Source organism: Gobio gobio (assembly GCF_949357685.1).
Source record: "Gobio gobio genome assembly, chromosome: 1".
Lineage (NCBI taxonomy): Eukaryota > Metazoa > Chordata > Actinopteri > Cypriniformes > Gobionidae > Gobio > Gobio gobio.
Genome location: NC_137097.1, coordinates 80,619,402 through 80,646,056, shown reverse-complemented (window position 1 = coordinate 80,646,056; position 26,655 = coordinate 80,619,402). Strand labels below are relative to the sequence as shown.

At 38.8% G+C, this 26,655-nt stretch overlaps 3 protein-coding genes across 9 annotated transcripts in view; 2 read left to right on the top strand and 1 right to left on the bottom strand.

Moving 5' to 3' along the window:
• LOC307126351 (GTPase IMAP family member 9-like) overlaps nucleotides 1-26,655 on the top strand; it is a 584,370-nt gene that overhangs the window by 319,856 nt on the left and 237,859 nt on the right. The window lies entirely within an intron of this gene.
• The window catches only part of LOC307135411 (galactose-specific lectin nattectin-like), a 125,178-nt gene that overhangs the window by 5,688 nt on the left and 92,835 nt on the right, over nucleotides 1-26,655 (bottom strand). The gene's annotated exons all lie outside the window — the stretch shown is intronic.
• On the top strand, nucleotides 1,737-21,212 carry LOC307124276 (uncharacterized protein). Of its 7 annotated transcripts, none has more exons than XM_079813328.1 (4): nucleotides 1,737-1,768; nucleotides 16,371-16,473; nucleotides 17,606-17,963; nucleotides 19,629-21,212. In XM_079813328.1, the coding sequence occupies exons 3-4, from the start codon at nucleotides 17,930-17,932 to the stop codon at nucleotides 20,624-20,626; spliced, it is 1,032 nt and encodes a 343-aa protein (XP_079669454.1). In that variant the 5' UTR covers nucleotides 1,737-1,768; nucleotides 16,371-16,473; nucleotides 17,606-17,929; the 3' UTR covers nucleotides 20,627-21,212. The 7 variants fall into 7 exon arrangements, with proteins under 7 accessions (XP_079669454.1, XP_079669455.1, XP_079669457.1 ...); XM_079813329.1 differs by having other exon boundaries at nucleotides 1,739-1,768; nucleotides 16,371-16,479; XM_079813327.1 differs by lacking the exon at nucleotides 1,737-1,768 and adding an exon at nucleotides 9,026-9,136 and having other exon boundaries at nucleotides 16,371-16,479.

The following is a 26,655-nucleotide window of genomic DNA, read 5'->3' as shown; positions in this document are numbered from 1 at the left end:
GGTAACATTTTGGCTTCATAAATGTTGGGGAAAAAAGTACATGATTTTCATGTTTTTAGCATTCTACCAAAATAGTGACACGTTTAACTATCAGGAATACTTATTGGTGAAGCTCAAGGACTTATAAAATAATAATTATGGGTAGATTCATTGTTCAGACACTGGCCGTGAAGGTGTTCCACCCTGTTAGGGACATACAGATAGTTATCACAAAATGTTAATAATGTAAATGTTAAACAATAATGAGCTTTTCTTGGATAGTATGTCCCTTATGCCATCATGGTATTGTTTTTTATTCTTGAAACAATAACACAACTATTATTGATGAATAGAATGTCTTGTATTTATATATACACATATATGTATATAGAATTTGCAATATACACTAAATACAATTTATTCTATTTAAAATTTTAAGCTAAGTTAGCCATAGCTCTTGGACTGATCAACGTTTAACCAGCTAACCTTCTACAGATAAACAGAACTTTTATAACCATGTCAGATATGTTTTTAATTTTTCAAATAAATGATGTAATTTCCTGAAAATGGTCTAAATGGAGTTGTGGTCTTTTTTGGAAGTGGAGAAATACATCCCAACAAGGTGGAAGACGACTTCAGGGACACGGTTAATTAAGAAAATTGTACAAAAAATAACTAAAGTTTAACATGATTTATGTTTATGATTAGAGGCAGTTTAGCCTATTCTATAACATAATCTAAAAATATTTTGAGATTATCATTTCATGGTTTATAGTTCTTGTGGAAGTTGATTACTTTGCACTGAGGACATGATACAACTAAATGCATATATCAATAAAAAGGTGTGTAAAATACAAAATAGTCTATTATATCTGTTTAAGTGATAAAGAAGACCTACATTTATAATTTAAGCCATTTCTTATAAAGATGTGACTCATTTTATAAAATATATGAGTAAGTAAATCATAGGGACAGAAAAGTCACTGTATAACAGGAATGACCCAAATGTCTGTCTGACTATCCTAAAGTAACTGAAGCTCACTCAACTCATAACCCGAACATTATTCTCCTTCATTCATATATAGGAAAATATTGTTGTGGAGTCTGTCACTGCTTTAAAATTTACTCTTGAAGTCTTGGGGTTTTAATGCCAGAAAATACATTTTAATATCCAAGAAACTTTATTATCTAATAAAGCCGAGCACTTCTGCAAAAGCAAGAGTCCAGTCTCTAACACACACACACCTCAAAGGAAATCAATCAACATTAGAGACGAAGGCTTCACCATATTTGAGCATTTCCACCCCGGCCTGAAACTGAAACAGGGAGCCATAAGCAGGAATATCCGTATAATAGTGTCATTTATTTGGCAATATTCTCATAGATTACACTCAATTCAGTTCTAACGAATAAAACATTATACAACATAAATATAGAAAATAATTAATAACTTAATTTAAGCACTTCCAAATATAAATAATGGTAAGAAAAACCTTTGAAAGCATAAACCCAGATATAAATAAAGGTTTAAGTAAAGTAACCAAATCAAATTCTTTTTAGGAGCTGAAGTAGCCACTTCAGAAATTATGGTATAATTATGGTATAATTTACCATTATATTCTATTGTCTACTTTGGACCTAACATAGAATCACTTTAGTAACAGGAGTTAAGTTCTACAAAATGAAAATAGGCTACTAGTAAACATGCGAATCTGCAATCCTGTGGTGTCTCATATGCGCGTGCGCGCGCTGCCCCTCCCCCATTGAGTTTCAGCGTCGAGTCTCTGAGGTGAGTCGAGCAGTTCGCGGTATTTCTCCTCATTATTACACACACACACACACACACACACACACACACACACACACACACACACACACACACACACACACACACACACTTTATAGAGTTTGATGAAGCGACAGGCTTATTTCTGTGTTGTTCTCATCGGGTTCAGCGCAACTGGAGCGTCTTCCTCCTGAAATAAACGTGTGTGTGTGTGTGTGAGAGAGAGAGAGAGAGAGAGAGAGAGAGAGAGAGAGAGAGAGAGAGAGAGAGAGAGAGAGAGAGAGAGAGAGAGAGAGAGAGAGAGAGAGAGAGAGAGAGAGAGAGAGAGAGAGAGAGAGAGAGAGAGAGAGTGTGTGTGTGTGTGTGTGTGTGTGTGTGTGTGTGTGTGTGTGTGTGTGTGTGTGATTGTTTCAGTGAGAAATGTTACTGAAAGTCAAAGTTTGAAATCTGTGAGGGGAATTGATGGGAATCATCTCTGCTGCCAGGGCCGGCCCAAGCCCTTATGGGGCCCTAAGCAGAGTTTTATTTTCTTGACTATTGTCAATTCTTGATAATTTGCAAACCCAGTATCAATTGTATTAGTTGTAGCTGTGTTGGTTACATCATGTCTGCCTGTCATGTTTTTATCCTTATAAGGTTTTTAATTGTAACAGTAGCAAACCCACAAGAGTGATCAGGCGTTAATATTCAAAGTCTTACAGTAAGTCTTACAATATAGTTCACACTGGGATATGTACTTTTTTTTAAGCAGTCTCTTATGCTGAATATGCTCACTTTTCCCCAGGATTCTTTGATGAATAGAAGGTTCAAAAGAACAACATTTCTCTGAAATAGAAAGCTTTAAAAAAAATCCTAAAAACATTGTTCAACACTGATAATCATAAATGTTTGTTGAGCATCAAATCATCATATCAGAATGATCAGTGAAGGGTCATGTGACACTGAAGACTGGAGGAAAGATGATAAATTCAGCTTTGATCACAGGAATAAATTACACTTTACTATATATTCACATAGAGAACAGCTGTTTTTACATCATATTATTTTACAATATTACTGTTTTTACAGTTTTTTAATCAAATAAATACAGCCTTGGTGAGAAGAGACTTATTTTAAAAACAAGAAATGTTGATTTCTTTCAAACATTAAACAGAGCTTTTATTTTGGCGGAAACAAAATGTTATTTTTTTTGTATTCCATTCGACTGTGTAGAAAGAACCTTTTTATTTTCTAAATAAAAACTTCAAAAATGTAGGACACACAACTTATAATTTCAAGAGAGAAACTGGAAGCTATGCTGTCTACTCTGTCCAAAACATGCAGCACGTCAGACAAGATATTCGCACTAAACCATAGCATTCTCACATCCATCCATTCATAAAAAGGTTACCGGGCAGCTGACGAGTAACGTTTTAGCGCCGATTTCTCCGCTCTTTGGACTTTGAACCCTGACTAACAAGCGAATAGTGTCCAGCCGATGGCGCAGAATCAATCCGTGCATATATTAGAAAACTTTTTGCAATTTATTGCAATAATTGTTTAAGGCCATTTCGCGATTTCAATCACCATAAAATAACTTTGCCGGAGAGTCATTTATTGTGCTCTTGGGGGCCCTCTGGTGGCCAAGGGGGCCCTAAGCAGCCGCTTAGTTCGCTTGTGCCTTGGGCCGGCTCTGTCTGCTGCATATATTTTAATATTTACCTTTATTTATCTTTGACATGTATCTATGGCTGGCTGTATAGTTGCTAAAATTAAAATATATAGTAAAGTAAAACAGATATTTTACTTTATATGTCCCCGTAATAAGGAACAAACGTGTGAAATCTATAAGTAAATGTGGATATATAAATATTAATTCAGTTTGACACTGGAAAGATTAAATATTACTGGAGATCTTTCTTTTTTTTAAAGTTGAATTATCATGATCATTTTCTGTACATTATTAAATTGTAACGTTAATGATTTACAGGGTTTCCGTGGGTCTTAAAGTCTTAAATTTGATCTGGAAGTCTTAAATTCAGAATCATGGCATTAAATTAGGGCCCTGTGATTTCTGTGATACAGAAAACATGGACAGAATTGCAGAATCCTTTCATAAAAATGTAATTTACTGTATAATGCAGAATGACAGAGTTTGTCAAGATTTGGAGGAATAAATCAAAAAGTTCATTATGTCATCATTTACTCGCCCTCATTTCATTTCAAACCAGTTAGGGATGGAGCGATTACCGGTTTCGTGATAAACCACAACAAAATGTACCGACAGTTAGTAATATTGTTTAAAATTGAATTATCATTAAAACGCGTGTTATAATCACGATTTTGAAAACTTGCTGTAAATCCTGTCCAGTCAGCTTCAGTCTGGTGCAGCGTGCAACGCTGTTTTTGAATGTGAGGAAATATCAGAAAGGCAGTGACAGCGCCGTGATATTTTCCAGCCTTCTAAAAGGACCAAATCTGAGGCGTGGTCATATTTTGGCTTTTACAAAAGTCCTGAGGGAAACTTAATCGAAGATGGTCACCCTGTCTGCAGAACATGCCAGAAGAAAGTCGCTGTATTTGTGGGAAACACTTCAAATCTACGAACGCAAAGCAAGTGGACTTTGACCTCAATACCAAAACTACGTCTGGGAAACAATAACGTGAAGCTTGAGCCAAAGACGAACAAACTAATTCAGATGAGACTAGGGTGACATTTAAGGGATAATAATTAGGGATGCGCCGGTTGACCGGCCAAAAATCAGACCCGGACGGTTTTTGCTTCTCATTTTGAAATGAAATACTATCAGTTCTGTAGCCTATAGGAAGATAATTTTTATTTTACCTTAAAATGACATTGACTTAATTTGATTTAAAAAGCACCTGCTGTAGCATCTTAGTTTTTTTCGTTGCACTAAACATTATTTGATTTAACATTTTGGAACAATTATATACTTTGGTTTTATTTAATTTCACTGGTAGAGACTTTTTTTCTTTACACTGAATTTAAAAACAAATGCTGATTTAAATAACATCTTTGTTTGGATTGCAAAATATGCAGTTGTTGCCTTTAATTTCACTTTTCAGCCTTTTAATTTCTGACTGCGGATTTGTTTTCATTAGCCAAAAGTCAAGTTAGCCTGTTAAATACCAAATAAACACCTTGTGCATTGTTGGAAATTGCCGTTTCCTCCCCAGTTCTTTGGTTTGTCAATAAGTAGACGCAAGAGATTCAGTAAAAGTATAAAAGTAACTTGGAAGTTTAATAAAGCAAAATCAGATCAGCTTCTGAGCTCAGGATTACAGAACAGCAATATCAATACAGCCATACGGGCCGTCTGTAATGTCTCTCAAGGCTAAGTATGCCGTTTTTATTCTTGTGTTGGTGACGCCTTTCTCCTGGTTCGATGGACACTTTCCAATTGCCTTTGCTCCTCTCGACCTCCCCTATTTGGCATCTGCACACAAAGACATACCAAGCATAGCCGCTCCCCCACTGGCAGTTCAAGGTTTCAAATACTTTCGCTATCAGAGCGTACCTCTAGTTAATTCATATGGTGACTGGTTTTAGTCACCATAGGCCTCTGCTGTAAGTGGTTACACAAGCATATTAAAAGATTCCAAACATATTGTAATATACCAAACATAGTTAACCTTTTTAGATAACACATAATTGTCCCATAAAACATAATTATCCCACAGCATGTATACTTTCGTTCTTTTATTGTGTAAAAAAAAAAATCGGAAATCGGTATCAGAATTGGACAGTTTTCTTGAAAAAAATCGGTATCGGAATCGGCGATGTAAAATCATGATCGGTGCATCACTAATAATAATCAGGGCTCGAAATTAATACCCGTGCTTTGCGAGCGGCATAAAGTTGGCTTGACGTTCGAGATTCGCAAAGTAAGGGACCGTCTCTAAAGTTACATACAAGATTGGTATACACGTTTCTAACTTCAATAGGATTTGAAGAGAATGACTTACAGCCATAAAACCGACTGACTGTTCATCTAGGTGTCAGGTATGATGCACACCTTTTGGATTTTTGATATTTAATAAAATAAACTGTCAAATCATATAAAAATATGGATGTGCATTATTTCACTAGGATACTGTTTGGGCTATTACACAAAATATGCTAGATTTAAATGCATCATAGCTGATAGAACACTGATGAGAATATATTTACAGAGATCATTTTTGAGATATTTACACCAAATAATTATTATTTATGCGTTGCTCTTGACGACGGCCATTATAAGGAAGTAAATCCCACTGAATAGAATTCTTGTCTTAGTGCATAGAGCTTCTTGATTTATTTGTTGATTTTCAACTATAAAACTTGTTGAAATGTTTTCAGTGTGTGCATCTGTACTTTTTGAACACTTTCATCTCATTTGAACAAAACTGTGATAATATTGATAACCGTGATAATTCGGGTCACTATAATCGTGATGTGAAATTTCCATACCGTTTCATCCCTAAAACCAGTCAGACTTTCCTTCATCATACAAAGCCATAGAGTCAAATTTGTCAAACCGCTCAATTCATATGGATTAGCTTTATGATCTCTTTATGAACTTTTTGAAGTGTTAAAGTGGTAGTTGCTTAGACTGTCAGTGGAGGGTCAGAAATATTTCCCATTTCATTACATATATCTTCACTTGTGTTCTGAAGATGAATGAAAGTTTTAAATTATATTCAGATTTAATAGGGCCTTAAATTGAATTGCGTACACTGCAAAAAAATAATGTTTTTTATTGTCCAGTACAAATATCTAAACATCCTTAAATCAAAACACATTTACTTGACATGCCAAATGAAGAAATTAAGTCTTGTTTTCTGAGAAATTGAACAAAAGCGATTTTATGCTTAAAACAAGAACAAATCTGTCATTGGGTATGAAAATTACTTGTGTTTGAATTTATTAGATTTTTATAAATCCTTTGGCAGATATTTGTTCTTGTTTTAATCATACATTCTCTTTCACAAGATTTTTTTTTTTTGTAAAATTAATTCAAAAGTTATGGAGATCTGTTGGAAATTGTATTTTCAAACTTTGAAGTGTCACTAATACAATTCATTGTGAGAAATTTAGAGAACACAATGTGTTATATTTCCCTATTTATTTTCTTTAGTTGCTCTTAAAAGGTCTTAAATTTAACTTCATAAAATCTGCAGAAACCCTGGATTTAATAACTTTATTGCAATTAATGTAGTCAAAATATAATTAGATGCACATGGACAAATTATGGTGTTGTAGGATAGAGTGTCATTCATGTTTTTGTATTATTGATGTTTTAGCCATGTCATATTGTGATAAAAATCAGTATCATCTTCCAGTAGAGCAGTTTAATAGTCTTTATATCCTGACTGGAATAATGTGTTTGTAAGAGCAAACAGTCAGAATAAAGTGAGATGATCTGCTGATGATCCTGAATGTCTTGTTGAATGAGTGTTGATAGTCTGAGGCTCATCAATATTAACAGAGCTGCTGAAAAGACTCTTTATTTCATCTCAATAGTTCCTGTTTTCACCTCATTTATTATGATAATGTCTTCACATCTCCTGTAAATTCACACTTAAAGCTCATTTTATTGGTGTCAACAGACTGAGGGGGGTTGATGGTTACTAAATGTACGTTTATTTGTCTTTATGCCTTCAAATGTTTTTCTTACAGTTCTTTTCTAATTTTCTAGATATCTGCCATTATTTTCATGAAGAAACAGAATAATTTTAGTATGATAAAAATGAATTAGCATCAGTTACTTTACAATAGACAGATTTAAATGCTTAATTGTGTTAATAAGCATACGGGTTAAAAAAGTGTTATAAAGCAAAAAAAAAAAACATTTCTGGCATATTTAGAACCAGAATCATGTCATGTCTAGGGATGAAACGATTACCGGTTTCACGATAAACCACGATAAAAATTGATTGATGGTTAGTAATATCGTTTAAAATTTAATTATCATTAAAACCGCGTGTTATCACGATTTTGAAAACTTGCGGTAAATCTTGTCCAGTCAGCGTCAGTCTGGCGCAGCGCAGCTGTTTTTTGAATGAGAAGAAATGGCAGAAGGCAGTGACAGCGGCAGGAGATTTTTCAGACTTCTAAAAGGCGAAAATAGTTTCCAACAAACACAGCAGAACCACAGCGCATCTGATATGACTGGCATACAGTTGGCGAATTTAGGGACCGTCTCTAAAGTTACATACAACATTGGTAACATTATATGCGTTTCAAACTTCAATAGCATTTGAAGAGAATAACAGTCATAAAGCTGACTGTAAAGTGTTCATCTAGGTGTCAGGTATGATGCACACCTTTTTATATTTAATAAAATAAACTGTCAAATCATATGAAAATATGGATATGCTTTATTCACCAGGATACTGTTTGGGCTCTTACACAAAATATACTGATTTAAATGAATCATTGCTAAACACTAATGAGAATATTGCTTGAGAATATATTTACAGAGATAATAGAGATTATATTTACACAAAATTATTATTATTTATGCGTTGCTATTGATGACGGCCATTATAAGGAAGGAAATCCCACAGAATAGAATCTAGCTTAAAAAAAGTGCATAGAGCTGCTTTAGTAATTTGTTGTTAACTTGTTGAAATGTTTTAAGTGTGTGCATCTGTTCTTTTTGAACACTTTCATCTCATTTGAACAAAACCGTGATAATATTGATAACCGTGATAATTTGGGCCACTATAATTGTGATGTGAAATTTCCATACCGTTTCATCCCGTCATGCCATATTCAAACATTGTATTTAAGGATCACAGTGCACCTCCACAATACTATTATTAGTGGTTTTTGAATCTTTATACTTTGGGTCATTTACAGTTAGAACCCAAGGACCAGATATGATGAAGATATAGTCAAGCGAAGACAAATGTACAGAAGGAAATAGTGTGCAGTTTCATCAGCAGAAGTCAGCTTCAATACTCATGGAGTTCGTAGGCCGCTCTGTGTAACTCAATACAGCAGTGATTCTACTCTAACAGAGTCCACTAACTGTGTCTTTACTCAAGCTAAAAAAGATTTGTATTGGTTAAAGCATAGAAAGACATGCAAAATCTTCACAGGTGTACGCAAAGTTTAAAGCACGCACAAAGTGCCAGTGTCTAGAGATGCTCATATCCATGTGTGGCAAGGCGGGTTAGATTCCGCCCTGTGATTTGTGTTGAGTGACGGGGGTGACAGCCTATCGGCAGCCACCCCTGGCTTACTTAAGGCGGAGTTCAGGTTACCCGGTTATACGTCATCGTCACAGACTTTGTTGTTCTGCGTCTGCAGTTCCGTGGGAGCCAGGTTACTGTCCGAATTAGTGCGACGTTGCTTGTGGGTGCAGGCTGTCCCAATCCGAGGTATGTTTATTCTGACAGACTAACGTGTGTTTTGATGTGATCTCCGGTAAACCCATGTTTCTATCTTAGTGCGGCTAATGTGTTTGAACGGATGTAACATCTCTGTACGCTGGCGGGTTGCCTATTGTGAACGAGACTGCGTGTGAGTAACTTAATCCTATGTGGGTCTAGCGATCTACTATGGGTGCAGTAAACCACTTGTGAGCGGTTCATCATTGTGGACTGGAGGCAAAATGCTCCATTGATAACGTCGCTAAGACGGCACTGTTGTTTTCTGCTGCCATTTAATATCACTGTGATCATCGTGATTCATTATTTGTTTTTGTTAGCTTACTTTGCATCTGCATATGGTTGTAAATGCTTGTTGTACTAGTGTGTGGCTAGCTTCCGAGCCGTCTGTCCATGCATGACGTAGCTGCATGTGATGGTATAATTTAGCCTCACTTAATGTATAACCACCAGCCGTTTGGTTATCCTTGAGCCCTTTGCTCTGTGTGTTTCTCAAAGATTGTGAAGTGAGCAACATTTTTCTGTTTTGTAAGCCTGGTTTTGATTTCTGTGATTTAATGTTTAATTGTGTTTTTGTGTGGTTCATTTCATTTTTGTTCATAGCCTTTGGCTGTTGTAACGTGGCCACATTGTGAACTTTCTAGGTCACCACCAGCCAGGCTAACTACTGTGCTCAGTAATTGTAGCTACCTGGCTTAATAATTGGATTGAGTCTTGGACTGGTGATTCCCACACTTTATTGCGATCATCGTTGGACACCATAAACATCGCCATCATGCATCGCGGGAATCAACCCGTAAGAGCTTTGTACAAAAACAAAAACAGCAAATGAATAAACCATGAAAAAAACATACATGAAAACAAACAAATAAACGAAATTATTCAAAACGTACCGAAACATACTGCAACACTACAAACAAACAATCTTTACACAAAACACACGGATAACAGAAGTCAAAGACCGTACCTTGTTCTCCATTTAAACCAGAAGCTAAAAACTCCTTGCACCATGAACCGTCGATGCTAAGACCTTGTGCATCTAGGCCTCGTTCCATACTGAACTGTTTGAACAACACTCAATATATCCACATCCTCTGCTCAACCGGATGTCAAAATAAAAGACCTTCGTTATCATAACATAAATGAAACCAAAGAAAAGCTGGAAAACAAATACCACGCAGAAATACAAACAAGTAATCATATAAAGGAATATGAATAATAATAATAATAAATGAAAAATAAAGCAAACAATGCAAAGCAAATTATTAACACTCCCACCAAATTATGAGTGCAAACATCACACCAAATGTACAAGCACGAATAATTTCCCTTTGTCCTTTTTTTTCTCTTTTCTTTTACTTTCATTTTTTTTTTCTTTTGACCTTTATGACCCCAAAAAAAAACATTAAAATTCCGAAACATGAGTTTAGAAATATTAAAATAATCATTGATCTTACAATGTCTCAATGATAAACCCTTGAAAGATCCTAATGTCCCTCCATTAATAAAACAAGTTTTTGCAGTGGTCTTTCGATTATGGACGGTTTACTAATACGCTTGCCCTTTGCGTTAAGCTTTGAGTCACCTAGAAGAATCTTGGCCCTTCTCAAGAGACGAGCTACAGCTCTGGTTGCCTTTGACCAAGAAGAAAACTTTGAAAGACCATCAAGCAGGCCCCAACTCCTTGTGCACTCTGTATTTAAAACACAACATGACTTTATCTCTGGATCTCCAAAAAGAAGTTCAGGAACATGCTCTTCTGGCACAGACATTTCTTTGTCCCACAAGAACTTTGGGCCAGTAAACCAGTTTGAGGTAAGTAACTCCTTCACTGTCAAACCCCTGGATGCATGATCAGCAGGGTTTTCCTTCGTCGGAACATACTTCCACTGCTGAGGAGTTGTACTGAGATGTATTCTTTGTACTCGATTTCCAACAAAAGTGTGAAATCTGCGTGCCTCATTACTTATATATCCTAATACTACTTTGGAATCAGTCCAGAATGTCTCTTCCTGAACAACATAGTCCAGTTCTCGCTTAAGCAAGCTACTCACTTTGACAGAAACAACAGCAGCAGCTAGCTCCAATCTGGGGATTGTTGTAACCTTAAGAGGTGCAACTCGCGATTTTGCCATCACTAGTGCACAGTGAATATCTCCATCCTTATTTTTAAGTCTCAAATATGAACATTGACCATACCCGTAGACACTAGCATCAGAAAAGTGATGCAATTCAATTTGAATAGCTCTTCCGAAACTAGATGGTGCATATGTTCGTGGTACATCTATTTTCTGCAGATTATTCAAATCTTGTCTCCATCGCTCCCACCTTAGATTGAGTGCATCTGGCAGAGGATCGTCCCATCCACTGCCGCGCTTACACACTTCCTGCAGTGTTCTCTTTCCACTCAACAAAACAGGTACGATGAGTCCTAAAGGATCATAGACAGAAGCAACAGTAGACAATATGCCTCGCCGAGTAGCAGGCTGATTTTTCAACTGAACCTTGAACTTCAAACAGTCAGATTCTCTTTCCCATTGTATGCCAAGAGTTCTTTCTAGGGGTAGCTCATCAAATGCAAGATCAAAGTTTTTCATGTCATAGATCTTTTCTGAAGTGGGAATGCCGTCCAGTACTATTTTGCTGTTGGAGACAAATTTGTGGAGCCGTAGGCCACCCATAGCACAGAGCTTCCTTGCCTCAACTGCAACCTTTATGGCTTCTTCTGCATTCTCCACACTGATTACTCCATCATCTACATACAAGTTTTTGATCACAAACTGTGAACCAAAAGGATACAAATCACTGTTTTCAGTTGCAAGATGTTTCAAGCCATAATTTGCACACCCTGAGGATGAGGTGGCACCAAAGAGATGAACTTTCATACGAAACTCATTGGCGGGTTGGTTAAGATTTCCATCCTTCCACCACAAGAAGCGCAAGAAGTCTCGGTCAGACTCGTCTACATGAAACTGATGATACATCTTCTCTACGTCACACATAAGAGCAATGGGATGTTGACGAAAACGAATTAAGATGCCATTAAGATTGTTAATCAAATCAGGACCTTGTAGTAGATGATCATTCAAGGAATAGCCTTCATACCTTGCAGAACAATCGAAGACTACACGCAGCTTGTCAACCTTCTTTGGATGGAAGACACCATGATGAGGTAAGTACCAGGTTTCTCCTTCCTTGCCACTGCTGTGCACTTCCTCAGCATCTCCTCTCTGAAAGATCTCATTCATGAACTCACTGTAGCGTTCCTTATACAACTCATCCTTTAGCATCTTTCTTTTGAGATGATTGAGTCTAACCATAGCGCATTGTTTGTTGCTTGGCAAATTGGGTCTCACCTTAAATGGAAGTGGCATTTGATAATGGCCATGGACATTCTTCCATATCCCTTCCTTCAATTTTTCGAGAAAAAGAATGTCATCCTGAGACGCCCTTGCACTCTCTTCTTCAGTGTCTTTAAACTCACTCTCGAGGACACGAATCACATCACCTGGAGTGATAGAAGGGAGCTCCTTAACCGTAGTGCGATGACACAGTCCACTGATTCCAGGCAGATTGGAATGTGGTGAAGAACAACCTACTATGCTCCATCCCAAGTCTGTCCGAATGGCATAGGGATCATCATCTCCTCCTGTTATTACTTCTCGGGGAGTCATCGACCTTGAGCAATTGTAGCCTATTAAAAGAGCAACATCACAGTCTTGCAACGATGGCATCTTGTCCGCAATGACTGTAAGATGATTCCACTTTTTAGCATCATCACAAGTAGGAATGTGGTTACGATTAACTGGTATGCAGTCCTTGGTGTACGTAGGTGGCAAGTCAATATAATTACCGGACTTATATGCTCTGACTCGAAGTCCTGACACTCTGTCACTTTGCAGAACGGTATCCTTTCCAAGCATGGTGGTGAGCTTCAATTGCACTGGAAACGTTGTTGCCTGTAAAGCATCACACACTTCTTTATCAATAAATGTGGTATCACTCTGTGAATCCAAAAGCGCATACACCAGTTTCTCACAGCTTGGTTTCTGCCTTGTGGACACCCAGACAGGTACAATCATTGAAGTATACGTACTTCGCTCTTCTCCAATTACACTTAAGGCCACTGCATTCATCACATCATTAGATTCACTTTGAGACTGAACAGCAGGAAGTGATGTCTTAATTGCCATTGCAAAGTTCTCATCATGCAAACTAGTTGGATGTCTCCTCTTACACACATTACAAGTGAGACGGCAGCGACATTCCTTAGCACTGTGGCCAGACTTGAGACATCCATAGCAAAGCCTCTTTTCCTGGACACATTTCCGTCACTCCTCCAATGGTCTGCTGAGAAAACTGAAACAGTTGTCAAGGTGATGGTTATCTTTCTGACAAAGCACACACAGAATCTTATTCCCTGGTTTGGTAACTTTTTGACTCTCTACGTTCGTTTGAGTACTGAAAACTCTTACTCTGTTTCTGTTGGTCTCTTTCAGACTTGCCTTCTCATTTACAGGTTCTGCGGCACGGAGAGTGTGAAAGGAGGTAACTGGATTACAAGCAACCTCTGCTTCAGTTGACACAAATGCAGCAAATTTTTTAAAATTGGGATACTCATGGTTTTCAGAAAGAGATTGTGTGACTTGACGATTCCATCTGCTAATTGCCCAATCAGGTAATTTCAACACAAGTTTCTGATTTTCTTGGTAGTCATTTAAAATTTGAAGGCCTTTGACATGTGGCATGGCACCCTGGCATGCATTTAGAAAGTCAGAGAAAGTCTGAAGACCAATGGCATCCTTTGGCTGAATTCTAGGCCAGCTTGCAAGCCTTTCTCTGAACGCCTTTTGAACCACGAATGGTTGGCCATAACGACTGTTCAATCTGCACCATGCATCTTGATAGGCTTCGTCATCTGTTCTGAAGAAAGTTCCTTCTAAAGCGTTTCTAGCAGGACCACTCACATATTTCCTGAGATAAAACATCTTATCAGCAGAAGAAATGGTTCTCTTGTCAATAAGGGCCGTAAAGGATTGTTTAAACTCAATGAAATTAATGGGGTCACCCGTGAAGACAGGAGGTTCTGGTACTGGCAATTTGCTCATAACCATGCCGTCTTGAAATGCTTGAACAAGAAGCGATGTGTCAGTCACTGATGCTTGAACTGTCGCCCTTCTGGTTTCATGACCCACCCTTTGAGACGTTTCTTGCTTCGCCATACCTTCTTGAGGGAAATCAGACTCTGACCTGTTCATGCCACTACAATCTTTGGGCAAATTAATCTTTTCTTTCTCAAATTCTTGACTATAGATTTCTAACTTAGCTTGAGCTGCTTTTAGATCTTTTTGTGCTTGAATTCGCTCTAGCTCCTTCCACTCACCATCAATGACTCTTTTGTGCTGTTCTTCTAACTGGTTTATCTTTTCCTTTTGCTTTGTTTCTTCTAGCAGAACATTATACGCAGCTTGCTTGGCCGCTACTTCTGCTGCAGCATCTACTCGCTTGACTTCTAAGCTTGACATGACAGAGGGATGACTAGAGTAATTACTAGTTTTCTGACTGACTCGTGAAACTGTTGAACCAAAAATTGAGTGGGCATATTGATGGTTTAATAAGGTGCGAAGACGGCTTCTCTCCCTTACATCATTAAAATCTCCATCTACACCGGATATTCTCTCATAAACAATTTTAACAATGTCAGCTGTTACCGCTTCACATGCGTCCATTTTTCTCCTCATTTCAATAGCAGGTGAGACATGCTGTCTAAAGTCATCATAGGCATTTAAAACTTTGTTCTTGGCCTCCTCTAAAGCGTCGACCAAAATAGCTAACTGAGTCTGTAGGGCATCTGATTTAAGATGCTCACGTGCACTGCGAGCTTCTATTTTCCAGTGATTATATAGAGATTCAACCCTTTTCTCTTTCTTTTGTAGCTCTTCTTGCTGATAAGCTAACATTTTTTCAGTAGGAACGTGCGTGCGCTTTGAACGGCGTGCACGCTCACTTTGAGTTTCTACCTGACCATCAAGTTGCCTATCGGCCTCTTTTGCACCTGCATCTGACTTTGACATTTTCTCTTGCATTTAAATTTCACTAAAATTACATTAAAACGACATTTTTCTCATTTAACATTTAAGTTGATTGATAACATATGTTCAGCAGATTCACCTTTACCACATGTGCTAAAACATTAACCCTTAAATGTGAAACTAAACGTTTCAATACACGTTAGTCCATACATAGGCAAATTAATTGCAGCACTGTTCATAGTCCTTTAAATCAGGGAAAAAACGAGAAAAGAGTCTCTTCAGAATCAATTTCTTTGTCTTTGGTACTCACTGCGATCCACCAAACAACTTGTAACAGTTCCTTTGCCTTGGCCAGTTCATTAAATCGGTCAAACCGCTCCCCGTAGATTCATAGAGCCATCCGCTGAAACGTTGCTTGAAACTTGATCCGTTAAGAACGCAATCACACTGTCCCCGACGAGCGCTCTGACATCAAAGCTCCTCCTTCAGCCATGGCGTTCCTTGAAGCAACACAGTGGATCGACGATGGCAAGCTCTTACTGTAGCTACCTGGCTTAATAATTGGATTGAGTCTTGGACTGGTGATTCCCACACTTTATTGCGATCATCGTTGGACACCATAAACATCGCCATCATGCATCGCGGGAATCAACCCGTAAGAGCTTTGTACAAAAACAAAAACAGCAAATGAATAAACCATGAAAAAAACATACATGAAAACAAACAAATAAACTAAATTATTCAAAACGTACCGAAACATACTGCAACACTACAAACAAACAATCTTTACACAAAACACACGGATAACAGAAGTCAAAGACCGTACCTTGTTCTCCATTTAAACCAGAAGCTAAAAACTCCTTGCACCATGAACCGTCGATGCTAAGACCTTGTGCATCTAGGCCTCGTTCCATACTGAACTGTTTGAACAACACTCAATATATCCACATCCTCTGCTCAACCGGATGTCAAAATAAAAGACCTTCGTTATCATAACATAAATGAAACCAAAGAAAAGCTGGAAAACAAATACCACGCAGAAATACAAACAAGTAATCATATAAAGGAATATGAATAATAATAATAATAAATGAAAAATAAAGCAAACAATGCAAAGCAAATTATTAACAGTAATTTCATACGTTTGCAGCCAACTGTGAAGGTGTATTATATTGTGTTTTTGTTTCTTTCAGGAGCTGAAGGCCCGCCCTGTGCAGAGGAGCTAGCTGTCTGTCCTCTTTTGGTGGTGGTTCCTTCACCGAGTGTTTTGCCGTGGGCACCTGTGTCTTTCACCTAGTGAGTGTGAGTGTTGTGTGGAGTGGAATTTGATGAGTGGTGTGACCTTAGGACACTCACTGTCCAGCTAGCTCCCTGCTGGCAAGCCTCAGCCCCAAAAGTGTTTTTGTTTTTTATTTTTGTTTTTCTTCATTTCTGGCTTGGTGCACACTTAACAGTGCAAAACTTTTGTCTACCTCAAAGTTTTTATATATTAAATTATTGTTGAGAAAATAAAAAAGAGTATTTTTGTATTTTGATCCACGTCTCTTGTCGTCTGTGGTCACGAACCAGCGTGTCTTGTATAAATTTCTCTGTGTAGTGAAACGGGGTGGCGTAGTCTGCTTTTCATTTAATTATACTTTTCCTCAGAAGTGTAACTGTAATTTACCTGATCCATCACCTCGCCACACATGCAAAAACAGATACTCTAATCAGGCACATCCAGATAACACCTTAATAACCACTCGAAAGGATATATATATATAGGATTTGAACAACTTCTGATTTTTCAAGTCGACATTTATGTGATGAAAGTCGAGTCGACGTCGACTAGTCGCTGATGACGTCATTAATAAACAAATAACCCTGAACCTTGAGCTGAGATGCGAACACGAGTTTTCTTGTGCACAGGACAGCTATGGCATATTTCACAGCGCTGCCCATAAGGTTATTGCTCCTACTACAACAGCTTTTGTATCAGTTCTTTTGTCTTTGGGTCGTTATATTTCTCATCGATTTCTGCTCGTTCTGAATCAGATACAGATAAAGTAGCACAAAGATTACATGTATAAGAAGCAGTGCCACCACTGATAGATAGATAGATAGATAGATAGATAGATAGATAGATAGATAGATAGATAGATAGATAGATAGATAGATAGATAGATAGATAGATAGATAGAATCCACTCATTCAAGGTTTTACTCATTTGTCAGCAAGAAGTTTTTAATCATTCAAAGTGTAATAAAAATTCATCCATATTTTGTTATTATGGAAGTTATTTGTAACATTAAAATAGACACTTGCAATTAATTGGTTTTCTATATAAAATGGCTTTAAATGTACTTGTGTGCATACGTTCAAATTTTACATCTGGTCCCTGACCCTCAAAAAACCATTAATTAACTAATATATTTTTCCTTTTTGGCAGATCAGTCAGTGAAGCTTCGCCCACTGCAAGTCCTCTCATTAAAGCTCCCACCCATAGCAGTTAACCATCAATTAAGCTCCACCCACTACCATTCACAGCCAACAAAGCTCCTCCCACAGCAGTCACATCATCAGTGAAGCTCCTCCCACAGCAGTCACATCATCAGTGAAGCTCCTCCCACATCAGTTTACCAATAAATGCTGGAATATTCCCATCAGGCTACAAGTGAAGATGAGCATCAAAGCATGAGGAAGAGTTGAAATCTGCAAAGACTGAGTTTATTAAAGAGGACAGTGAGAACACGAGTGATCCAGAACCTGCAGAATGAAACACACTGAACATCCTGAAGAACAAAGAGGTTTGTGTTTATTCTTCATTCATTCATGATGCTGGAGAACATTCATGTTAGGAAGACTCAACTCTTCAGCACATTTAGAGAAACAGTTGCACTATCAAATAATTATTGTCCAACTAATAGTCAGTAAAGGGCGAAACGTTGATATTGGTCATCAACATCAGGTCAAACTAAATATTATTTTAGCTTTTATTTTTTATTTATTTTATATGATTCGCTATTTTTTGCAACATGTTACCAAAATGTTGGACATTTCTCAATATAGTTTACAGCATCGTAATTTTTAATTATTTTTTATTATTATGATTATTTTGTTTTAGAAATAAACAGTAAACAACGAAATTAAACAAAATGTATAAAGCAAATTAACTTTCCAGAATGGCTGACAGGGTTTTAAGTAAAAGCAAAATAGTTACTGATAAAGTTGTATTTCTCATGAATTATTCATAGTTATAGAGATTATTCTTCTCACAGTAACTTTGGTAAGAGGGTTGATGAATGTGATCAACACTGTACAGTTTGAGACGATGGATTGAGATTATTGTCTTGTCCTCCCATCATGCTTCAGAAAGAGCCCTGATGATGTCACTTCAGAAGTCACAGGGTTGAGTGAAACATGAAGGACACAATTAATTACTTAAAATGTGTTAATTTAAAGCTAGTTAAAGCTAAAGTCCAAACTCCCTTGTGGGAGAAGAACACCGTCGTGTGTTCAATGATGAGCGCATACCAGGATCAACTAAACGCTGAATTTTCACAAGTATGTGAGGTTCACGGCTCCATTGGTGCAGTAAATTTGCACGTTAACGGTCTTGAATGAATCATTTATAGATGCACGCCAGTCTGTTATTGCAGGGACATCGACTTTACATTTTAACGCCCCTAAACATGACACAGAACAAACCGAACTGGGATTGGTTGAGTTACATGTCAGTCAAACGTCTTAATTCTGCTTCACATGCTGTGACTTTTGGGTTTGATATTGATGAAAAATGATATCTCTATTTTGGGGAATTTTTTCGATTATGATAATTACATGAGATCTTGCATATTACATGATATGAACTGTTGTATAAAATTAATATTACATTTCCAATGATGCTCACATGCTGGTATTCGGAAAATGGCACTCTTGCTTGTGTGATATTACTGAACTACATCACATCTTATAAATATAGAAACAAAAACCCATGCAGGGATGTTTTTTGCTTTCATAACTTGAATTATAGGGTTATTCTGACTGAACTCTATAGGCTTCATCACACAGTGAATGTGTTTGAACTCTCAATATGTGTTTTTGCAAAGTGAGTGATATCTTCGATAATGTCAGCTCGCACATCATTAAAACAACAGTTAAGATATTAAGGTATGATAAATATTGCACACCCTATATGTGAAGTGACCTCTATTGGTCACACGTCTGAACTTGATTAGAAAGTGCAGGTCAAACCTTCCGGTGTCCCGCATTCGTATGAGTTTGAATGGAAATCAATGAAATGAAACGCAGTGTGACCGGCCCTTAGTAATGACAGTTTTTAGTCAAATTAATTAAATATCAATCTAAAATTCGGTCCCAAAACCATGGCAATGCTGCATAATTTTTAATGTTAAATATTACATTAAATAGTTTTGTCATTGATTATGTATATTTTTTTTCTTTGATTTCAGACGTGATGGAAGAGAGCGAGGAGAGTGAAGAACTGAGTGAAGTGGAGGAGGAACATCATGTCAAACCTGGAGAAAAACCTTTGAGTCGCTCAAAGACTAAAAACACATTTATAAAGAAAAGAAGAGCCAAGAAATCTACAACCTGCACTCAGTGTGGAACGAGTTTCACAACAAAACAATGTCTTGAAATTCACATGAGAATACACACTGGAGAGAAGCCGTTCTCATGTGACCAATGCGGGAATAGTTTCACACAAAAAGCAAATCTTGATGTACACATGAGGATCCATACCGGAGAGAAGCCGTTCACATGTGATCAATGTGAAAAAAATTTCTATCAATCAGCACACCTTAAAAGTCACATGAGGATCCACACCGGAGTGAAGCCGTTCACATGTGATCAGTGCAGCAAAACCTTTTTTGATACATCAGACCTGAGGAAACACCTGAGAGTTCATACGAAGGAGAAGCCATATTCATGTTCTGTGTGTGGAAGGAGTTTTTCACAGCTGCAACATTTACACACACATGAGAAAATGCACACTGGTGTGAGAGCGTACATGTGCTTTGAGTGTGAGAAGACTTTTACTACAGGGAGCGATTTAAAACAGCACCAGAGGATTCACACTGGAGAAAAACCTTACAAGTGTTCACACTGTGACAAGAGATTCAGTCGGTCATCAGAGCTGAAAACACACGAGTGGATCCACACTGGAGAGAAGCCGCACACGTGTGATCAGTGTGGGAAGAGTTTCGCTATTAAAAGTCACCTGAAGAGACACAAGAAGATCCACACTGGAGAGAAGCCGCACACGTGTGACCAGTGTGGAAAGAGTTTCGCTATTAAAAGTCGCCTGAAGAGACACAAGAAGATCCACACTGGAGAGAAGCCGCACACGTGTGACCAGTGTGGGATTCGTTTCTCTATTAAAAGTAACCTGAAGAGACACATAAAGATCCATGCAGTGAAGAAACCACATCACCAAAGTCTGAAATAAGTAGTTAATCTCTGTGCTGAGCAACAAAGTTAGTTTGTGACAGAACAATTTTTTGTTTTGTCCTACACATCAGAAGGGTCACACTCTGGATTTAGTGTTTTCACTTGGTTTTGTGTTGTGTTGCCATGTACTCAGACTAAATCCCATCATTCACAATGTTCAGGATGTGTTAATTCCTCTTCTGCCAGATCTTCTTGTGTGAATCCAGATGAATTGGCCAATCTTTTTAACAGTACCTGGACTTCTACCTTCCATCCATGTTGATGAAGAAAATACATCCTTTTACAAAGACTTGATTGCTTGACTAACCTTAAGGATATGCAGACAGCAAGAGGATGATTTGTGAAAGGTTTTCAGACAGAAATCCAGTGGATAAACATGGCTCCAGTTGTGGAACAGGCGGTTGAGACACTAGCTTGAGTCTGGCCTGTAGGAAAACACATCATCGGCTGTTTCTTCTACAGAAAGACATCCGTCTGAGCATTACATCTGTGTCTGCTCAAATCATATTGTCATAAAATATATGTATACATCAGAAAATTTACTTTTTCACATTGGTGACAATAAAAGAACATGAACATGTATTAAAAGAAAAGTTCTTGTGTCTTTCTTTCTTGTAAAAACACAGAACGGAACTGGCTCTTGTCAACACTCACAAACTCTAATCTCACAATAAAATAATGATTATTATCATTTATCACAGTCATTTTAATTCTTCAATCAGTTAATATAAACATCTTTGATGTTAAAGATGTAATAGAACGTAATAGCATTATAGAACATAAAAATAACGTAACAGTTACTTTGCTGAGTAACTAATTACTTTACAATGTGGTAACTGAGTTACTAACTGAATTACTTTTTGGGAGAAGTAATTTGTAACTGTAACTAATTACTTTTTTAAAGTAAGATGACCAACACTGCTAGAGACTAACAGTTGAGCTTCAGTTAGATCTTATGTCCAGCCCCAGGGCTTTGGACATTGTTCTGCCTGAGTGCCTACTCTCATGGGAGAGTTTCTCTTGAGGCTGCTGCTCCTCCGAGCCTCGGGTAAAGATCTATGCTTGCAGGCTGGCCCTCACCAGGGCCGCCTCAGTAGCTGGCCTAGACTTTCTAGGGATGACGGAGGCATTTTGTTAAAGCATGATCGCCCCGGGCCCTTCAATATACGAATGTAGGTTTTAGCATCCCTAATGTCAGCCTCCTCTCATTCAGCCTCCTCTCCTTTTCTGCATTCTGGGGTGAGATGAGTAATGCAGCTAGGTTTAGAGGCAGAATTTGATAGCGACTTTGCAAATGGTCGCTGGGCCGGGTTAGGCCGTCTTTCACTTATACACGAAGAGACTTGGGTTTGCTTGACCCGACCTCTCAAAGCTGACTTCATTGACTTAGGCCGCCAGGTACTGGCAGGCCCTCACCCTGTGTATGTCAGGGTCATGTGGTAGTACTCCCCTCATAAGGCAGGTTTTATTTGAATACTCCACTTTCAGCTCTGTATCATTCTGCTTCCACCTTTATGGCTCGGGTCGAGCAGCACTTTGCAACCTTCATTTCACGCTAGTTTGGTAGTATGCTCCCTTGAAGCCCGAGCATTGCCATGAGCTGACGCCCATGCACAAAAATGGTAGGCCACTGAATCTGGGGCCTCCATTGAGGCAGGGTGGTGTAAGTTGTACTCCCCTTGCTAAAAGGGTTTATTGGAGATGGTGGTCCAGTGGGCTAAACCATGGAACTGATATGCAGAAGGTTGCTGGTTTGATCCCAGCGGCCCCAGCGGTCCCAGCGATCACCACCAGTGTGTCCTTGAGCAAGGCACTTTACTCCACGTTGCTCCAGGGGGATTGTCCCTGTAATAAGGGTACTGTAAGTCGCTTTGGATAAAAGCGTCTGCCAAATGCATAAATGTAAATGTAAATGTAAATGTATTGTGGTTTTGCTGAGTACACTTCCATTAGCAATGTTTTTAGGTACCAGGTTTGTAGGCACCGTGTAAACAGCTTATCTGCCAGTGGAGACCGTGCTGTCATGTAGTAGGCCTCAGCTGGCCTCTTTGACGGCCAGCCACATTAGGGTTTGTTAGGCCAGCTGGCTGCGAGCAGTTGGCTTTGGAAGTCTGAGCAGTAGACTCCAGGACAGGTAGTAGGCCTTAGCAGGCCTCCTTGTAAGAGAGTCCCGGCGCTTGGGGGGACATGTATAGCAGCTGCAACCAGGTAGCTAGCCTCGAGAGGCCTCCTGTGGGCTATCAGGTAGTAGGCCTCACCAGGCCTCTCTGAAGGCGAGTTCCTGAGTTTCGATGCTCGGGCAGCTAGCATGAATTGCTATCCAGGTGGTAGACCTCACCAGGCCTCCCTGAAGGCGAGTTCCAGAGTTTGGGCACTAACAGCTAGTATGACTCTGACAGCTAGTGGATGATTGCTATCAGTTGATCTGGCATTAGCAGGCAGCACCTGAAGGCGAGTTCACACCCTAGCACAACAAAAGTGTCACTTTTCTGCTACTGGTTCCCTACAGAAGGGAACCTACTTGTATTTAGCCTACAGCTTGGTCTACCTACCAAGTCAGGCTCGGTGCTCCCCTCACTGTGGGTCGCTTATGAGCGCGCAGCCACCTGAGTCTGATCAGATGGTTGCAGGCCTTCCGGTTAGATCAGTCCATAGGCCTGTCCGGCCTCCTTAGTGCTTTGAAACATAGGTACTTTGTAGATCCGTGGATCAAGCAGATAGACTCCCCTCGCTGCCAGAGGCTCTATTTCTGAACAGACAGGGTTGGCTAAACCAAAGTGTTCAATATGACTGACACCAGGCCGGGCCTCCCTGGTGGCATTTGGTAAATATTTCCCGAGTAGTAATTGGCTGGGGCTCCCTCGGGTTCCCTAGCCACATTCCCTTGAAGGGACCCCTTCTTTTGAATTGGTTGGTTCCAGGCCTTTGAGCGGCCTGGGTAGGACTTCATGTAGTGTATGAAGGTTTCCTCTTGAGGCTTATAGCTTGGGCTATGGCCATAGGGAATGCTGTCACTGACAGCCCAGTGTGACCGGAGGGGGAGTGGTTAGAGCATTTCAGTTGAATTTGCTTGTTCTGAGAGTTGTCACTGCCAGTGGGCATGCACTCCCCTCGGCATGGCGGCATGGGTATATCGTTCCCCAATGCGTTCTAGGACACAGTGCGAGTTTCCTTTCGAAACATGCCTTGGGGACTGCCTGGCAAACAGTCCCTTCAGACGATAAGGTGAATGTCATGTTTGCAAGGTGCCCTTATATACACGGAGGGCAGAATTATTAAGCACGTTGATTTTCTGATCATATTTTTTTTCCAGGCACATTTGACCAATTCCAAACCACAGTAATCCTAATAACTACTATTGATTTAGTATTTAATAATGTATAAGTGATATATAATTGTTCATGAAGGCTGGAAATGAAAAACACCTTATATTCAGGTGTGCAGAATTATTAGGCATGTTTTCTTTTACAGATAAATTGAGCCAAAAAAGAGATTTAACTCAGACTGAAAAGTCAAAAAGTATTAAATGCCCATGAGAAGGATGCAATACTAATGCAATACTAGACATTGCAGTTAAGGCATGACCATTGGACAGTGAAATGCTCGTTGGGTCAGCAGGGTCAGACAAAAACATGTGGCGGAGAAAAGACACCTATTAACCGCAAAATAATTAAGAATTAAGGTGAAGAATTAAGGGTGAAACCATCAGGAACCCTTTAGTCTCCAGCGCCACCATTTTCCAGAGCTGCAACCTACCTGGAGTCTCCAGAAGTGCAAGGTGTCAGGATCTCAGAGACTTCAGTTAGGTAAAGAATCCTAAAAAATGACCCCCACTAAATAAGAATCATAAGCTGAAGTGTTGTAAAATACATGAAGCCTGCTTTATTATAGGCTTTATATGTTTTATAGGTTGAGAATGACTCTTGAAGGACCAGCACCACATCCTCTAGTACCACTGTTTGAAGAATTCATCTTCCAGAATCTGGCAGTACGTTTTGGGAGTTCATTTTAGTCCATCCTGAAGTCCGTTTTGCAGAGATGGACTAAAAATGAACTCCCAAAACGTACTGCCAGATTCTGGAAGATGAATTCTTCAAACAGTGGTACTAGAGGATGTGGTGCTGGTCCTTCAAGAGTCACTCTCAACCTATCTGTCCATAAAGCCTATAAAAAAACCTTCATGTATTTTACAACACTTCAGCTTGTGATTCTTATCTAGTGGGGGTCATTTTTTAGGATTCTTTACCTAACTGAAGTCTCTGAGATCCTGACACCTTGCACTTCTGGAGACTCCAGGTAGGTTGCAGCTTTGGAAAATGGTGGCGCTGGAGACTAAAGGGTTCCTGATGGTTTCACCCTTAATTCTTCACCTTAATTCTTAATTCTTTTGCAGTTAACAGGTGTCTTTTCTTCACCACCTGTTTTTGTCTGACCCTGCTGACCCAACGAGCATTTCACTGTCCAATGGTCATGCCTTAACTGCAATGTCTAGTATTGCATTAGTATTGCATCCTTCTCATGGGCATTTAATACTTTTTGACTTTTCAGTCTGAGTTAAATCTCTTTTTTGGCTCAATTTATCTGTAAAAGAAAACATGCCTAATAATTCTGCACACCTGAATATAAGGTGATTTTCATTTCCAGCCTTCATGAACAATTATATATCACTTATACATTATTAAATACTAAATCAATAGTAGTTATTAGGATTACTGTGGTTTGGAATTGGTCAAATGTGCCTGTAAAAAAAATATGATCAGAAAATCAACGTGCCTAATAATTCTGCACTCCCTGTACTTCCTGGTCGCACATTGATGACATAATGGGCTGTCGCCGGTCAATGGGATTGCTGTGATTCGATAGTAGTTTCAGACATCTGTCACGCTGAAGGCGTTCCCCAGAAGCATCTTAGGACGCAGTGTCTCGTTCCCTGTTCTCAGGGAACAGAGGTTACATACGTAATCTGAGACAATCAGCATATGTGTAATGCTGATCCGGCCCACATCTGGCACATGTGTAATGCTGATCTTTTCCACATCTGGCACATGTTGAATGCTGATCTGGCCCACCTTTGGCATATGTGTAATGCTGATCTGGCCTACATCTGGCATATGTAGCATTACACATGTGCCAGATGTGGGACAGATCAGCATTACACGTGCCAGATGTAGATCTGTCCCACATCTGGCACATGTGTAATGCTACATATGCCAGATGTAGGACAGATCATCATTACACATGAGCAGATGCGGGCCAGATCAGCATTGTGCCAGATGTGGGCCAGATCAGCATTCAACATGTGCCAGATGTGGGCCAGATCAGCATTCAACATGTGCCAGATGTGGGCCAGATCAGCATTACACATGTGCCAGATGTGGGTCAGATCAGCATTGCACATGTGCCAGATGTGGGCCAGATCAGCATTACACATGTGTACAAATGTAAATTTTTGGGGTGAGGTATCCCATTCATCTCAGTTAATCATAATCCAGAGGAAGTTGATTTGTACAGCGTTAAATTTCAGAATGGCTAATATTAAAATAAAATGTAAATATTGTTCCTCATTGATTGAGATGTTTATCCTAAACCTCTTTTTGTGTTACTAATTGAACTCATTCACTGAACTCAGAACTCATTGTCATTCACAGATATCCACACTGTCTGCTGATGTAAATAAAATTGACAGTTCAATGGACACTGTGGACACAATCCAGCTTGCCCTATGGGATTCCCACATCGACTTAGTTGAAAGTAACCACTCATACATTTTCACCAATCTTACAACAAGACGGTATCAAGGAATCCATTATATGGAGAAAAATCCCAGAATGTTTTCTTCAAAAATGTAATTAATTTCGACGGAAGAAAGAAAGACATGAACATCTTGTCAAAAGGAAATTTTCCTTTTGAAGTGAACTAAGAATTCAAACTAATGTAAAAATCTGACATTGTGCATTTAACATTTTGTTTTTAATTAGTAATGGCGGAAGTTAGCATGCTAAAAAACAAAAAATAGAATGGGATGAA

What these genes read in the sequence shown, in the direction of transcription:
- LOC307124276 (XM_079813328.1), top strand. Translation starts at nt 17,930, where the DNA reads ATGAAACACACTGAACATCCTGAAGAACAAAGAG. An exon ending in ACATCCTGAAGAACAAAGAG is followed by an intron (nt 17,964 to 19,628) that starts GTTTGTGTTTAT and finishes CTTTGATTTCAG; the next exon opens with ACGTGATGGAAGAGAGCGAG.